Source organism: Oncorhynchus mykiss, chromosome 1 (assembly GCF_013265735.2).
Source record: "Oncorhynchus mykiss isolate Arlee chromosome 1, USDA_OmykA_1.1, whole genome shotgun sequence".
NCBI lineage: Eukaryota > Metazoa > Chordata > Actinopteri > Salmoniformes > Salmonidae > Oncorhynchus > Oncorhynchus mykiss.
Genome location: NC_048565.1, coordinates 24,518,977 through 24,533,904, shown reverse-complemented (window position 1 = coordinate 24,533,904; position 14,928 = coordinate 24,518,977). Strand labels below are relative to the sequence as shown.

The 14,928-nt window shown below is 43.7% G+C and overlaps 1 protein-coding gene across 7 annotated transcripts in view; it reads right to left on the bottom strand.

Annotated features, from left to right (window-relative positions):
• The window catches only part of LOC110514277 (septin-7), a 42,591-nt gene that overhangs the window by 16,312 nt on the left and 11,351 nt on the right, over positions 1 to 14,928 (bottom strand). For 3 of the 7 annotated variants that reach the window (XM_036973745.1, XM_036973743.1, XM_036973764.1), the window contains one exon: positions 11,252 to 11,348. In XM_036973745.1, the coding sequence (XP_036829640.1) occupies positions 11,252 to 11,348 (97 nt within the window). Of the gene's footprint in view, positions 1 to 11,251; positions 11,352 to 11,577; positions 11,768 to 14,928 lie in introns of those variants that run through there. The other 4 variants (XM_036973739.1, XM_036973740.1, XM_036973736.1 and 1 more) reach the window with 2 other exon arrangements.

Here is a 14,928-nt window from a genome sequence, read left to right as displayed (position 1 = left end):
AGCTGATTTGTACAGGTCCAGTTTTTGCAGCTCTTTCAGAACATCTGCTGTCTAGATTTGTGTGAAGGAGAAGCTGGGGAGGGCTTGGGCGAGTAGCTGCAGGGTAGGGGGGAGCTGTTGGCCGGGGATGGAGTAGCCAGGAGGAAGGCATGGCCAGCAGTTGAGAAATGCTTATAGAAATTTTCATTATCATGGATTTATCAGTGGTGACCGTGTTACCTAGCCTCAGTGCAGTGGGCAGCTGGGAGGAGGTGCTCTTGTTCGCCATGGACTTTAGTGTACCAAAACCTTTTGAGTTCGAGCTATAGGATGCGAATTTCTGCTTGAAGAAGATAGCCTTTGCTTTCCTGACTGACTGCGTGTATTGGTTCCTGACTTCCCTGAACAGTTGCATATCGCGGGGACTATTCGATGCTATTGCAGTCAGCCACAGGATGTTTTTGTGCTGGTCAAGGGCAGTCAGGTCTGGAGTGAACCAAGGGCTATATCTCTTCTTAGTTCTAGATTTTTTGAATGGGGCATGCTTATTTAAGATGGTGAGGAAATTACTTTTAAAGAATGACCAGGCATCCTCGACTGACGGGATGAGGTCAATATCCTTCCAGGATACCCGGGCCAGGTCGATTAGAAAGGCCTGCTCGCAGATGTGTTTTAGGGAGCATTTGACAGTGATGAGGGGTGGTCATTTGACCGCAGACCCATAGCGGATACAGGCAATGAGGCAGTGATCGCTGAGATCCTGATTGAAACGGGGGTGTATTTGGAGGGCAAGTTGGTCAGGATAATGTCTGAGTGTGCCCATGTTTACGGATTTAGGGTTCTACCTGGTGGGTTCCTTGATGCTTTGTGTGAGATTGAGGGCATCTAGCTTAGATTGTAGGACTGCCGGGGTGTCAAGCATATCCCAGTTTAGGTCACCTAACAGAACGAACTCTGAAGCTAGATGGGGTGGCGATCAATTCACAAATGGTGTCCAGGGCACAGCTGGGAGCGAAGGGGTCGATAGCAGGTGGGAACAGTGAGATAATTATTTTTGGAGAGGTTCATTTTTAAAATTAGAAGTTCAAACTGTTTGGGTATAGACCTGGAAAGTACGACAGCCTGCAAAGTTCTATCTCTGCAGTAGATTGCAACTCCTCCCCCTTTGGCAGTTCTATCTTGATGGAAAATGTTGTAGTTGGGTATGGAAATCTCAGAATTGTTGGTGGCCTTCCTAAGCCAGGATTCAGACACGGCAAGGACATCAGGGTTGGCGGAGTGTGCTAAAGCAGTGAGTAAAACAAACTTAGGGAGGAGGCTTCTGATGTTGACATGCATGAAACCAAGGCTTTTTCGATCACAGAAGTCAACAAATGAAGGTGCCTGGGGACACGCAGGGCCTGAGTTTACCTCCACATCACCCGAGGAACAGAGGAGGAGTAGGATGAGGGTACGGCTAAAAGCTATCAAAACTGGTCGCCTAGAGCGTTGGGGACAAAGAATAAAAGGAGCAGATTTCTGGGCGTGGTAGAATAGGTTCAGGGCATAATGTGCAAACAGGGGTATGGTGGGGTGTGGCTACAGCGGAGGATGCCCAGGCACTGAGTGATGATAAGAGAAGTTGTATCTCTGGATAAGCTGGCTATAATGTGTGGGAGGTGGGACAAAGGAGGTATAATGAGTTGTAAACAAAAACAATGATAACTAACCTAAACAACAGTATACAAGGCATATTGACATATGAGAGAGACATACAGCGAGACATAAAGTAATCACAGGTGTTGATTTGGAGAGCTAGCTAAGACAACAACGGGTGAGACAACAACAGCTAATCAGCTAAAACAACAACAGGTAAAATGGCGATGAATGGGCAGAGAGGGTTGAAAAAAATAAACAGAATGGAGTACCGTGATTAATGGACAGTTCAGCAGGCATCAGCTATATAGCCAAGTGATCATAGGGTCCAGCAATAGATGGAACAGGGAAGCCGCGGAGTAGTCGCTACTACGCTGGCGACACGGCGTTTAAAGTTAGTAGCCCGGGGCTAGTAGAAGCATCTGCTCCGACGTCCGACGGAGGCCAGTTGAAGGCACAGCGGATGGAGTATTCGTCGGCAGACCTGTCGTAGTGGTGCGGCTGGGCGCCGTGTCGACTAAGGATCCAAGCCAGATGGCGAAAGAGGTATTGTAGTTGTAGTAATTTAGTGTTCTAGCCGGGAGATGCGCCTGTCTCACGGCTAACTGGTGCTAGCTTCGGGGCAGGGGCGTTAGCCACTATTGCCACTTGGTAGCAGCGGTGATCCGGTGCCAAGGTCCAGAGCTTACGGCAATTATCTGGTGGAGTAGTGTGTTCTAGCCGTGTTTGGGTGGAGTCCGGGTGAACAACTGAGTAGGCCGAGATAGCTTCCGTACTGGGTAACTCAGTGGGTGCTAGATAGCTGTGAAGATCAGGAGTAATGGTCCAGGGTTTACGGCAGGAATCCGGTATTGTAGTGGAGAGACAGTCCGTTACTGCTAGGCTGGCGAGTATTATCCAGGCAAAAAGCTAAAAAAGGGCTGGTATCTGTGCAGAAGGTAAAGGCCGCTAGCAGTGGCTAACAATGACTAAATAGCTTTAGTTAATTAGCTTCTGATGGCTAGGTGGTTCTTGCTATAAGGTCTAAAAATGTAAAATAATAGCGGATCCGTATCACATTGGGTGAGGCACGTTACCGGAAGGTATAATTGAACTAAAATGGAGAAGAGATTGAAAATAAAATTGAAATCCATACAAAAAATACAAAAGTACACGAGAGGACGAACAAAACACATCTGCACTGCTACGACATCTTGGAATAATATTTTAGTTGGATGTAAAATTGCACGACTGAAAATGTCCTCGGCAAAAACGTCAAAATTAATGATAGATTTATTGAGTTATCTTAGATTAATTCAGACTATTTCGAGGAAGTGTAAACTGGCTATGGTGTCTCAAACAGTACTATTGTGCTTTTTTCTCATTTTTCAAGCGAGCACACTAGTTTGGTTTGCCAGATATCGGCATTAACCTAATGCAGAGCCTGAAATGGAATAAATGGAACGGTTTCAAACAAACATTTATTACATTCCAGCCATTACAATGAGCCTGTCCTCCTATAGTGCCTCCCACCAGTCTCCCCTGACCCCATGGTAACTCATGGGGGTCAAAATCATGGTACAACAACAGATGACATACCACATACAGTTAGTTGTGACAGCGGCTGTTCTGTGGTACAAACTAGCTGACAGCTTTGACCAATGATAGTCTCACTCATACCCCCCCCCCAGAGGGCAAGTCCAAATGAATTAGCCTTCCTCTCAGTTAATTAAATACTGGTTCACATGATCTCTGGAAACACACTCTCCATAAATAGACCCTGTCCCTGATGACCCAGAGCTGCATGGATGGATGGCTGGTTGAACCCCCTCTCACTCTCCCCTCTTTCTTTCATTACAAGAACATTAACTGAGCAGTGTGAGGGGGACAGAGGGAGAGACTAAGAGTCAGGTGAAGAGAAAATGCAGATAGGGAGGGAACAGATGTAGAGTACTGAAGAACAGTTAGAGAGTGACTGATTGAAAGGGCTATGGGGACAGACATACAGATGGACACACAGGGTACATTTCCCAGGAGATTATTAACATTCCTGGCTTTTTATCTCTACTTTCTTCCTGTCAACATACTAATGGCCAACCAAAAATTACCCATGGGGCAACAGCTGGCCCTCGACATCCTGACAGGCCCCTTTACCCAGCGCCCCTCCCGTGCCCGGCCAGACCCCTTGCTCCTCTCCTCACCCCACAGAAAGGGGCTCCTGGTGCTTATAGTCGGTATGCCTGTAGCTCTTTACCACTGACAAACAGAGAGCTCTCCTCCCCTAACTAACAGACATGTGGGCTTGAATCGGAGTCAAATGAGACATCTGGCCGACACACACTAAAAAGAGAAGGGAGAAAGAGGGGGAAGGGAGAGGAAAGAAAGGGTAAGAGGGGGAAGGGAAGAGAGAGAATGTGAGTAGGGATGTTTCAGTGGGACTGAATTCAGTAGTGATAAACTCTATTGTTCAGGAGAAAAGGGATGGCTGCAGTAGGGTCAAAGGTCATCTCTATTGTGATAAAGATCTGCAACTCACAAGGATGGACATAGGGCACAATCTTGATAACCTAAAACTGTTATAAATGATTAGCAAGTGTATTGGGTCCAAAAGGAAATACTCTGGTAGCCTTACAGATAGATTGGCTACACTCCACTGACTATAAAGACCTGATCTTAAAATAGACAATGTGAGCCAGTTTCTAGAGATGTGAGAGAGAGTGAGTAATGTATAAAAGTTTAACTTTGAACCTCTGAGTCTAAACAGAAACAGCACGTGTGAGGTCATTCAGGACATGTGCACACTCTGCAGCAGCAGCGCCTCCCACACACAGTCACTCACACACCCAGCAGCAGTCCCACTGATCACACACATTATCCTGCTGTGTCTTACCCCCAAGGGCCGTTATAAATCATTGAGAAATACATTTCTCAATTACTTTCTTAGTGGCTCTGTCATCTTGTAATGTGATGAGATTTCCTTTACGATTCACCTGGAACATGGATTTCTGAAAACATCCTTTCTTTTCATGGTTCTATGCTTCTAAGGTAATGCTATCCTTTTGGTCAGTGAACAGTAAACAAGGGTTATCAGATGACAGTAAAAAGATGAGTTGGATGAAACCAATAGGTGAAAATAGACTGGCATTGAATATGGGATGGTGGAGGACTGTGTTATATAGGCTAGGGGAAGATGAATGGGTAGTAGAGGAGATGTGGGCCAAGCCAAGGCCTCAGTACAAACACCGGTGAGTGAACTACACAAAGAAAACTACAGTTAATCCCATAGATTACTCAGCCAAAGCCTGGGTCCCCTGCCAGGTCAGCAAGCAAGCCAGTCAGAGCTAAGCCTGTCAGACCTTCTTATCAGAACGCACACAGAGAGCTTACACACAACCAACAGACAGACAGACAGGCAGACAGGCAGGCAGGCAGGCAGGCAGGCAGGCAGGCAGGCAGGCAGGCAGGCAGGCAGGCAGGCAGGCAGGCAGGCAGGCAAGTAGACACAGACATAATGGCTAACAGGAGATAACACAGACTGGGATCCACTGCTAGGCACTGACTGTGAGTAAAGAGAAGCTCCACTTCCAAGGGGTGTGCAGGGTTGTAAATTCTTAGGTCTTGTGAGGTGAGTTGTTATAGTGGGCTGTTTAGACTCCACTTTGTTCCTACAGTATATCATGGATTTGGATAACCTGATTTGTACAGCAGCACGGATCTCTCCAATCTTCCCAAAGTTAGCTACAGAAACTGCCAGCTGGCCAAAAATCCAGGAAACAGGTTTAAATCCTTCCCAGATTTTTGGAGGGAAAAAAATTGTCCCGAGCCAAAGTTCTGTGGCATCAGTCTCAGAGTGACAGCGGAACAGTGGAGACACTTCCAAGCGACTGGGCTCTAACAAGCGAGTGGATTCACTTTCAGTCAAGACCCAAACAGAGCCCTAGCCTGTCAAAACAGTGAACCCAGCTGGCTTCCATTACAGCCAATCTTCACACAGCTACAGCTCACTCTACTTGCCTGAAAGTGCACTCTCTAACACTCTCACAGTGATAGAGGTAGAGTTTCGCAATAGTGTGCATCTAAATGTGTTATATTGAGTTGCACCCCTTTTGGCCTCAGAACAGCTTCAATTTGTCAGGGCATGGACTCTACAAGGTGTCAAAAGCATTCCACAAGGACGCTGGCCCATGTTCACTCCAATGCTTCCCACAGCTGTGTCAAGTTGGCTGCATGTCCTTTGGGTGGTGAACCATTCTTGATACACAGGGGAAACTGCTGAGCGTGAAAAATCAAGAAGCTTTGCAGATCTTGATACAAACTGGTGCACCTGGCTCCTACTACCACAACCCATTCAAAAGGCACTTAAATCTTTTGTCTTGCCCATTCACCCTCTGTATGGCACACATACACAATCCATGTGTCAACTGTCTCATGGCTTAAAAATCCTTCTTTAACTGGTCTCCTCCCACTCATCTACACTGACACAAGTGACATCAATAAGGGATCATAGCTTTCACCTGGTCAGTCGGTGTCATGGAAAGAGCAGGTGTTCTTAATGTTTTGTACACTCAGTGTCTCTCACTGTCTCTCTCAAACACTTTTGTGCTTGTTCGCTCTTCCACACTTCACATTTTGTACGTGTAACGTTTGGCCCAGCTGGGATATGCAGTGGTTAGAGCCAAAAAGAATTAAAGAGAGGCCCAGATGTAACAATGCTGAAAGTAGGGATGTAATGATTCACAGACATTTGACCCGGGGACCGATGCGTAACATGCGAGTGCATCGGTCCGCGGGAGCCCAAGATCCTAATGAAGCATGCATCCATAAGAAAACCAATTCAAACGTTACGAATCGCCAGTTTACAAAAAAAATGTTTTACTCATTCATTTCGGCCTCATTCTAAAAATACATCTAATCTGTTGTGACTGAATTGATGCTTCCTCTTCTTCAGCCTATCAAAATGTTATGCATGTAACGGAGTATGACGTTGATCTACAAGTCAGATAACAACTGTGCACACTTTGCATTAGACGCAGCTGCTCGCGGCAACGACAGGTAGGCCTACCCAATCCCTGTTCTAAAATTCGTAGGCTACATCTACACAGCACCTTCAGCATTCAGATGTTTGTAAAATAGCTTTCACAAAATATTAAATCATAGGCTTCATTAATTGAGGGACAACCAATGTAATTTGCTGGGTCACTGTTACCAAATGCATTTTTTACCAGAAGAGCTGTGCAGGATACAGGAGGGGTCACATTTCACATCTTGCTGATTGCACATGAACTACTGATTGGGACTTTGATTGCCAGGTTCACCGTACTAAATGTCATTTTTACATGAACAGGGTAAAGGTGTTATTTAATAACACGCGATTCGCACTGGTCGGGACTCTCTTCCGTAACACCTCGATCACACCAATGGAACTCTGTGTTTGCATTGCAGAGGATGTTACGCCTTGATCATACCGACAGTGTCTTGTGTTTTTGTACACCAGAAGTAAACTCAGCAAAAAAAGAAAATGTCCTCTCACTGTCAACTGTGTTTATTTTCAGCAAACTTAACATGTGTAAATATTTGTATGAACATAACAACAACAGACAAACTGAACAAGTTCCACATACATGTGACTAACAGAAATTTAATAATCTGTCCTTGAACAAAGGGGGGGGGTGGGGGGGGTCAAAATCAAGTGACAGTCAGTATCTGGTGTGGCCACCAGCTGCATAAAGTACTGCAGTGCATCTCCTCCTCAGACTGCACCAGATGTGCCAGTTCTTGCTGTGAGATGTTACCCTACTCTTCCACCAAGGCACCTACCTGCAAGTTCCCAGACATTCTGAGCACTGATGGAGGGATTTTGCTTTCCTGGTGTATTTTTTTAACATCAATTTCAAACTCATTGCGTTGGAAAGGCAGTTTCAGTGCGTTGTGTGTACATTGGATTTATCGAACGCATGCGTCAAACTGAATGCGTATACAGCTTGACAGAAATGGTAGCAGAATGTTCATGTTGAACTTTTGTTCACACATATCCAGATGACGCTGCCTACCATTTGCGCAATAACACTGTCGGTGTGATCAAGGCGTGAAGTTCCAAACAGTCAAAACCATTCACTTTTGAGACTTTTGAAAAAGAGAATGTCATAGCTCATTTCTAAAGGCAAGTATTGATATTACTACCTCAAAACATTTTAATCTGCTATATGAAAAGTTAATTAGTGGTGATTAGGATTCCAGATAAAAAGTGGGGGACAAAAACATACATTTCCCAATCTGATATTGGTAGATGCTCAGTCAGCCCAATGGCTCGGCTCACACACACACACGCACACGCACGCACGCACACACACGCACACACACACGCACACACACACACACGCACACACACAAATGAAAGTGTTCATAAAACAATTGTTAGTGAATCGAATCATATAGAACCGAATTGTATCGATTTGTTCCACTAATCAAATAGAATCGCACCAAATAATTTCAAACTAAAAGTATCATATTGGGGTCCGTTTATAGCACCAGTCAAAAGTTTTTTTTTTGCGAAAGTATTCGGCCCCCTTGAACTTTGCGACCTTTTGCCACATTTCAGGCTTCAAACATAAAGATATAAAACTGTATTTTTTTGTGGAGAATCAACAACAAGTGGGACACAATCATGAAGTGGAACGACATTTATTGGATATTTCAAACTTTTTTAACAAATCAAAAACTGAAAAATTGGGCGTGCAAAATTATTCAGCCCCTTTACTTTCAGTGCAGCAAACTCTCTCCAGAAGTTCAGTGAGGATCTCTGAATGATCCAATGTTGACCTAAATGACTAATAATGATAAATACAATCCACCTGTGTGTAATCAAGTCTCCGTATAAATGCACCTGCACTGTGATAGTCTCAGAGGTCCATTAAAAGCGCAGAGAGCATCATGAAGAACAAGGAACACACCAGGCAGGTCCGAGATACTGTTGTGAAGAAGTTTAAAACCGGATTTGGATACAAAAAGATTTCCCAAGCTTTAAACATCCCAAGGAGCACTGTGCAAGCGATAATATTGAAATGGAAGGAGTATCAGACCACTGCAAATCTACCAAGACCTGGCCGTCCCTCTAAACTTTCAGCTCATACAAGGAGAAGACTGATCAGAGATGCAGCCAAGAGGCCCATGATCACTCTGGATGAACTGCAGAGATCTACAGCTGAGGTGGGAGACTCTGTCCATAGGACAACAATCAGTCGTATATTGCACAAATCTGGCCTTTATGGAAGAGTGGCAAGAAGAAAGCCATTTCTTAAAGATATACATAAAAAGTGTCGTTTAAAGTTTGCCACAAGCCACCTGGGAGACACACCAAACATGTGGAAGAAGGTGCTCTGGTCAGATGAAACCAAAATTGAACTTTTTGGCAACAATGCAAAACGTTATGTTTGGCGTAAAAGCAACACAGCTGAACACACCATCCCCACTGTCAAACATGGTGGTGGCAGCATCATGGTTTGGGCCTGCTTTTCTTCAGCAGGGACAGGGATGGTTAAAAATTGATGGGAAGATGGATGGAGCCAAATACAGGACCATTCTGGAAGAAAACCTGATGGAGTCTGCAAAAGACCTGAGACTGGGACGGAGATTTGTCTTCCAACAAGACAATGATCCAAAACATAAAGCAAAATCTACAATGGAATGGTTCAAAAATAAACATATCCAGGTGTTAGAATGGCCAAGTCAAAGTCCAGACCTGAATCCAATCGAGAATCTGTGGAAAGAACTGAAAACTGCTGTTCACAAATGCTCTCCATCCAACCTCACTGAGCTCGAGCTGTTTGCAAGGAGGAATGGGAAAACATTTCAGTCTCTCGATGTGCAAAACTGAGAGACATACCCCAAGCGACTTACAGCTGTAATCGCAGCAAAAGGTGGCGCTACAAAGTATTAACTTAAGGGGGCTGAATAATTTTGCACGCCCAATTTTTAAGTTTTTGATTTGTTAAAAAAGTTTGAAATATCCAATAAATGTCGTTCCACTTCATGATTGTGTCCCACTTGTTGTTGATTCTTCACAAAAAAATACAGTTTTATATCTTTATGTTTGAAGCCTGAAATGTGGCAAAAGGTTGCAAAGTTCAAGGGGGCCAAATACTTTCGCAAGGCACTGTATATATATAAATACATCTATAATATTAAAAAGCGGCAGATTAATTGGCATGGGCTTTTTTTTGGTCCTCCAATAATCGGTATCGGCGTTGAAAAATCATTATCGTCGACCTCTAGACACAACAGTAGTAGGCTTGATTACCAACAATGACCAGACCCTAGGAGAGTGGTGCCAGGAAAATAACCTCTCCGTCAACAAAACAAAGGAGCAGATTGTGGACTTCAGGAAACAGCAGAGGGAGCACGCCCCCATCCACAGACAGTACCGCAGTGGAGAAAGAGGAAAGCGTCAATTTCCTCGGCACATCACGTCACTGACGATATGAAATGGTTCACCCACACAGACAGTGTGGTGAAGAAGGTGCAACAGCATCTTTTCAACCTCAGAAGGCTGAAGAAATTTGGCTTGGCCCCTAAAACCCTTACAGATGTACCATGGAAAGCATCCTGTCAAGCTGTATCAACGCCTGGTACGGCAACTGCACCTCCCACAACCGCAGGGCTCTCCAGAGGGTGGTGCGGTCTGCACAACGCATCACCAGGGGGACACTGCCTGCCCTCCAGGACACCTTCAGCACCCGATGTCACAGGAAGGCCAAAAGATAAATCAAGGACATCAACTACCCGAGCAACTACCTGTTCACCCCGCTATCATCTAGAAGGCGAGGTCAGTACAGGTGCATCAAAGCTGGGACCGTGAGACTGAAAAACAGCTTCTATCTCAAGGCCATCAAACTGTTAAATAGCCATCACTAGCCGGCTACCACCTGGTTACTCAACTCTGCACCTTAGAGGCTGCTGCCCTGTATACATAGACTTGGAATCACTGGCCACTTTAATAAATGGAACACTTGTCACTTTAATAATATTTAAATAATGTTTACATACTGCTTTACTCATCTCATGTATATAGTGTATTCTATTCTACTGTATTTTAGTCAATGCCACTCCGACATTGTTCAATATAATATTTATACATTTCTTAATTCCATTATTTTAGATATGTGGATTGTTGTGAATCTTTTTTAGTTACTACTGCACAAGCATTTCACTACACCAGCAATAACATCTGCTAAATATATGTGTATGTGAACAATAACATTTGATTTGAATACTGTATACCCTGACATCAATTGCCTCATGCAGAGTGATGATTCAATACACATGTGATTGTGTGTCTGAATGTGTATAACCCATCAAGCCTACATTCTCTACCCATCTTATCTTAAGACACCCGATTCCAACAAGTTCATTCATACATTCTGTGGTTTGCTAATTCTTCAATCCACAAGTTTTCCAGTATAGAGATCTAGAGATGTACAAATAATTAACACATTGTCATAACTCAAATGTCCAATGACATTTCAACTTCAATTCCATGCATAGGAAAAACACACCGATCCACACAATCCATTCAAACTAAATATTAAACCTCAAATGGCATGGTTTACATTCCTTTTTCAGACAGACAGACATAAAAAAATAAGCAGACAAAGTGACTCACCAACAACCATTAGTGTGAACTCAAAGCCCCTCTTCACTGATTTCCTGTACACCTGGTTTGGGAGGTTGGCGAACCCCACATACCCCTCCAGATTCCTCTGCTGGAAGAAAACACAGAGTTACTCTGGAATCTTCCGGGGGGACAAACACCTTGAGATTGTGTACACGGCATGTGCGTACACACTCCCACGGAGACAAAGAGTTTTAGATTCAAATTCCTCTGGCCGGGAGTGACAAAGCACCAGGGGGGTAAAACTGGAACAGGGTTTTGGGGGTGAGGTGAGTAAAATGGGTAAGGTAGTCTAACTGCTCCCCCTGTTTATTTACCAGTTGTATCATATCCATCATATCCATCATCTGAGAGACGTCATCATGGAGACCATGGATCTCGCACCAGATGACAGCCAAGGCGTTCCCAAGTTGTGTGTTCTCCTTCTCTCTGGTACTGTATTTCTCCATTCCTCCCTCTCCCCCTGCCTGCTGTAATCTCATCCTCTCCCAGCGCATGTCATGCACGCTACACAAGGCAAGTACAATTGATTGCTGCTCACCCCTGCTAACGGCCCTCATGTGTGTCCCAATGGAAAACTCGGGTAGAGAGAGAGAGGGGCCACACTAGTCACTCCTACACAGCAACCCAGTGGGCCACTGTCTACCACCCTGAAAACATGTGTCCTCTCACTTATCCTACAGAATCAGGAAACAATAGGGCTGCTAAGATAGCAAACACTTTGTGGTATGTCCAGCCACCCAAGTCATAGTCTGTTGTCTTTGCTACCACATGACAAGCAAGCTAGAACCAACAGGACCCGGAATAGCTTCTACCCCCAAACAATATATGGGGACTATCTGCTTTGACCCTGTTTGTACTTACTTTTTTGACTCATCACATACGCTGCTGTTAAAGTTAACTATCTATCCTGTTGCCTAGTCACTTTATTCCTAGTTATATGCACAGTACCAATCAAAAGTTTGGACACACCTGCTCATTCAAGGGTTTTTCTTTATTTTTACTACATTGTAGAATAGTGAAGACATCAAAACGATGATGTTGTAAGCAGAAAAAGAATTCAACAAATCAAAATATATTTTATATTTCAGAATATTCAAAGTAGCCACCCTTTGCACACTCTCAACCAGCTTCATCTGGAATGCTTTTCCAACAATCATGCTTTTCCTTTTCCTTTTCCTGGTTTTCCTTCACTCTGTGGTCCAACTCATCCCAAACCATCTCAATTGGGTTGAGGGCGGGTGATTGTGAAGGCCAGGACATCTGATGCAGCACTCCATCACTCTCTTTCCTGGTCAAATAGCCCTTAAACAGCCTGGAGGTGTGTTGGGTCATTGTCCTGTTGGAAAACAAATTATAGTCTCACGAAACACAAACCAGATGGGATGGCATATTGCTGCAAAATGCTGTGGTAGCCATGCTGTGCCTTGATTTCTAAATAAATCACTGACCACAGAATCACGTGTCACCAGCAAAGCACCCCCACACCATCACAGATGGTGCTTCACGGTGGGAACCACACATGCAGAGATCATCCATTCACCTACTCTGCGTCTCACAAAGACACGACGGTTGGAACAAAAAATCTCACATTTGTACTCATCGGACAAAAGGACAGATTTCCACCGGTCTAATGTCCATTGCTCGTGTTTCTTGGCCCAAGCAAGTCACTTCCTCTTATTGGTGTCATTTAGTAGTGGTTTCTTTGAAGCAATTCGACCATGAAGGCCTGAATTATGCAGTCTCCTCTGAACAGTTGATGTTGAGAAGTGTCTGTTACTTACTACTAGCATTTACTTGGGCTGCAATTTCTGAGGCTGATAATTCAAAAGGAACTTATCCTCTGCAGCAGAGGTGACTCTGGGTCTTCCTTTCCTGTGTTGGTCCTCATGAGAGACAGTTTCATCATAGCGCTTGATGTTTTTGCAACTGCACTTGAAGAGACTTGACTGACCTTCATGTAATGATAGACTGTCGTTTCTCTTTCCTTATTTGAGCTGTTCATGCCATAATATGGACTTGGTATTTTACCAAATAGGGCTATCTTCTACATACCACCTCTACCTTGTCACAAAACAACTGATTGGCTCAAACGCATTAAAAAGTAAAGAAATTCCACAAATTAACTTTTAATTGAAATGCATTCCAGGTGACTACCTCATGAAGCTGGTTGAGAGCATGCCAATAGTGTGCAAAGCTGTCATCAAGGCAAAGGGTGGCTACTTTGAAGAAACTAAAATAAAAAATATATTTTGATTCGTTTAACACTTTTTTGACTACTACATGATTCCATATGTGTTATTTCATATTTTTCATGTCTTCACTAATATTCTACAATGTAGAAAATAGTAAAAAATAAAGAAACCCTGGAATGAATAGGTGTGTCCAAACTTTTGACTGGTACTGTACATATCTAGCCCAATTACCTCATATCCCTGCACATCAACCCAGTACTGGTAACTTGTGTATATATCCATGTTATCATTCCTCATTGTGTATTTACGCCTTGTGTTATTATTTTTTAAATGTTTCTACTATTTCCTTTTTTTGCATTGTTGAGAAGGGCCCGTAAGTAAACATTTCACTGTCACTTCAAAGCATTCACCTGTTATTTACAAAGCATGTGACAAATACAATTGTATTTGATTTTATTTGTCTGATGTGTCTGAGTACAGGTAATTTCCCTTTGAGGAAAGGAGTTGGAGTTAAGCTCTATGATACACTGTGTGTGTGCTGAATTTACCTTAATCTGTGTGTGTGTATCATTAAATCAGGGCACATCATGTCAAAGAGAAATGGCATATTAAACCAGATCACCAGAGAGACAAAAACGCCTAGGCTATTCTGTCCATCACATAGGCCCACATAGGCCCTATAGCAAAGCCCATATCTATCTCTGCCAATACCGTACCGGTTGTCTTGTTCAGTTTCCCTGATAGGTCAAATGTGACATTTATGGTATTTTTTTATTATTATTATATATATTTTTGACCTTTTTTTAACAAGGCAAGTCAGTTAAGAACAAATTATTATTTTCAATGACGGCCTAGTGGGTTAACTGCCTGTTCAGGGGCAGAACGACAGATTTGTACCTTGTCAGCTCGGGGATTTGAACCTTGCAACCTTCCGGTTACTAGTCCAAAGCTCTAAGCACTAGGCTACCCTGCCGCCCCGTATCAAGTCTGTGCATCAGCATGGGACAGTGGCATAATCACCCACAGCCCCCAATTGATCTGTATCAATCAAGAGTTATGCAATTTACTCACGTCATTGGTGGAAAATAACAGGCCTAAGCAAAAGGGCACATACGTTTATTGTATGAAATGTATAATTTGCTGTTGTTTACAGGTCAGTATGTGTACAGGCGGCGGGCAAGTAAGTGATTTTAAACCAAACCAAATTTATTCATATAGCCCTTCGTACTGATATCTCAAAGTGCTGTACAGAAACCCAGCCTAAAACCCCAAACAGCAAGCAATGTGTAGAAGCCGTGCTTTCTATGCAATGACCCAAGCAATTTCCATATTCGCTCCCTACCCATGCTGGGTTACATAATGTTGTTGTGATGCCATCTAAGCGTTCTCATCACCTGGAGGTAACGCGTAAGTTCTAGGGCTGGCACAATTCCTGAATAATCATGTAACCAATGATTATGGAGGAAGACAGTC